This window comes from Branchiostoma floridae, chromosome 3 (genome assembly GCF_000003815.2).
Source record: "Branchiostoma floridae strain S238N-H82 chromosome 3, Bfl_VNyyK, whole genome shotgun sequence".
NCBI lineage: Eukaryota > Metazoa > Chordata > Leptocardii > Amphioxiformes > Branchiostomatidae > Branchiostoma > Branchiostoma floridae.
Window position 1 is genome coordinate 33405256 of NC_049981.1, and position 2011 is coordinate 33407266.

Genomic DNA, 2011 nt, shown 5'->3' on the forward strand with positions numbered 1-2011 from the left:
ATTTGAGGATTTTAGCGATCTTCATTCACGAGTTCCAGACATATTGATCATCCGCTATTTATTTTTATTTACACGAAAGCGGAAGCCAGGCGCATTGTGGGTACTGCCACGTCGAACGTCTCGGTGAAGTACGCACGCGCGAGTCTTGCACTTCCGGATAATTTGCATATTTGGGTTTCCCCGAGCCCAAAACGTCCCAGGGTGGAACCTAAAAACCCTGGATTTTATCAAAAACTGTTCATCTCACGGCCAACTTCTGCACCTCGGACGGAACCAAGGAAACTGTCCTGCGGTTTGTTGTCGGAAGCAGTGCCACAGGAGCCACCATGGCCGATCCACAGGCGCCTTTCCGGACGGGAGTCGCGCCTCCCCCACCCGCAGCCCAGCTGCAAAATGGCCCCAGTACCAACGTGGGCAAACCCGTGCCAGGTTTGTGCGATACTCGGCTTGTTTCTCGTGGTTTAACGGAACGGGATGGTTTTCTGTTCCCAACAGCTGTTACACGGATACGTTATCAGTCCATGACGATGCCTGTATGTTTCCGGTTGCGTCAAAAACCAGAGTAAGACCCGAGAAAAGTTCGCTACCCTTACCCGTTATCACAGCTTCTATCTCTGACGAAATCGAACCTGTGACAAACATGACTCATTATTAAACGATTCCCTCGTTTTCTCCTCATTTCCACCACTTTAACCTTATTGTTTCCACTCACAACGTCTTCTAGATGGGATATGTCCTCACGGTCAGTCAGAATAAGTCCATAAGATACGCGAGTAAACTGCAAAACAGGACAAGGACGCTTTGGGAAGAGTTAAGGTGGGGAGGGGGGCGACAGTAGACATCTGTCAGGTGCAGGCGTGTATACGTGCGCAGGTGGTGTTTCAGGTGTGTTACAGGTGCACTCTACACACCTGTACCTTCAGAACAGAGACAGAGATGCTACCCGTAGTTTAACGTCTGTATATTGTGATATATGAGTTTGATAAACCACAATAATGATGGTATGTGTGTGTTATACTGTTATGCGGGTCAGTAGTTGTAACCCAGCCCTGACGTGTCCGGGTTCTGTCTGTCACATCTACATTCCTGAAGTTAACCCAGTTGGACAGGACTCAGGTTTAGTGTCTGTTGGTGTTGCCTTTTGGCCTACTGCTAGTGTTACTCATTTGTGTTGTATCTTAGTTGTCCATAACAGACTGTTTAGTTATTTTATCATAAGTTGCATCATTTTGTAACATGTTTGTTTGTTTTTGCCTTTTCCTGTGTGAGAAGCACTTTCTGATTTCTACCAGACAGTATTGAATGATTAGCAGCTAAGACAAATCAGTGATTTTTTCCCTTAAATACTGGTAGAGAAGAAAGTGAATCCTGAAGGATTGAAATCCATGCTGCTGAAAGAGAACAAAGGGGAATAATCCCCAGATTAGCATGACAGAGACCTCTGTTCTGTAGTCAGACTCTGGTTTGTTGTTGCTCCCTAGGGAAGGCTCAGGTGGGCTAGGTTTCTCATCCAACTGAGTTTAGAAATCATGTTCTTTCATTTTCTAGAGTTACTCAAGCACAAGTTACACTACCAAGACCTGTGTTGGTAATGTAGCAGAAGGGGCAAAAATGTGTTGAGCACACTAGTAGCAGGACAATCCCACATACAGGAATTACATTGAAACATTGTGCTACCATTTAATAGTTTTGTTGTTTTTTTTGCATCATCTTACAATATCATACTCAGTCTCAGGATTACTTCAAGTTACATGAGGAGTTTGGGTTAGGGCTGACGGGATCATGGACATCCTGTCAATAATAATTAATAAATTCCAACAAAATTCTTATTGACAGGAATAATGCAAAAGTTACGGCGATCCTTCCCGCCCTCGGGTGATACGGAGTAAACCGTGTTGTATTCTATTTATACGTCAGGCTCAGGACTGATGTTTCTTGGTTTTTAATGTAATAAGATTTTAGTATACTAACTCAGTACTACTCATACCATTATATTGGAAGTGTACATAAT

The 2011-nt window shown here is 44.0% G+C and overlaps 1 protein-coding gene across 1 annotated transcript in view; it reads left to right on the forward strand.

Annotated features, from left to right (window-relative positions):
* The first annotated feature begins 326 nt into the window (after positions 1–326).
* LOC118411884 (protein transport protein Sec24A-like) overlaps positions 327–2011 on the forward strand; it is a 22665-nt gene continuing 20980 nt past the window's right edge. The window contains exons 1-2 of the mRNA XM_035814376.1: positions 327–429; positions 1549–1588. Coding sequence (XP_035670269.1) covers positions 327–429; positions 1549–1588 — 143 coding nt within the window. The remainder of the gene's footprint in view (positions 430–1548; positions 1589–2011) is intronic.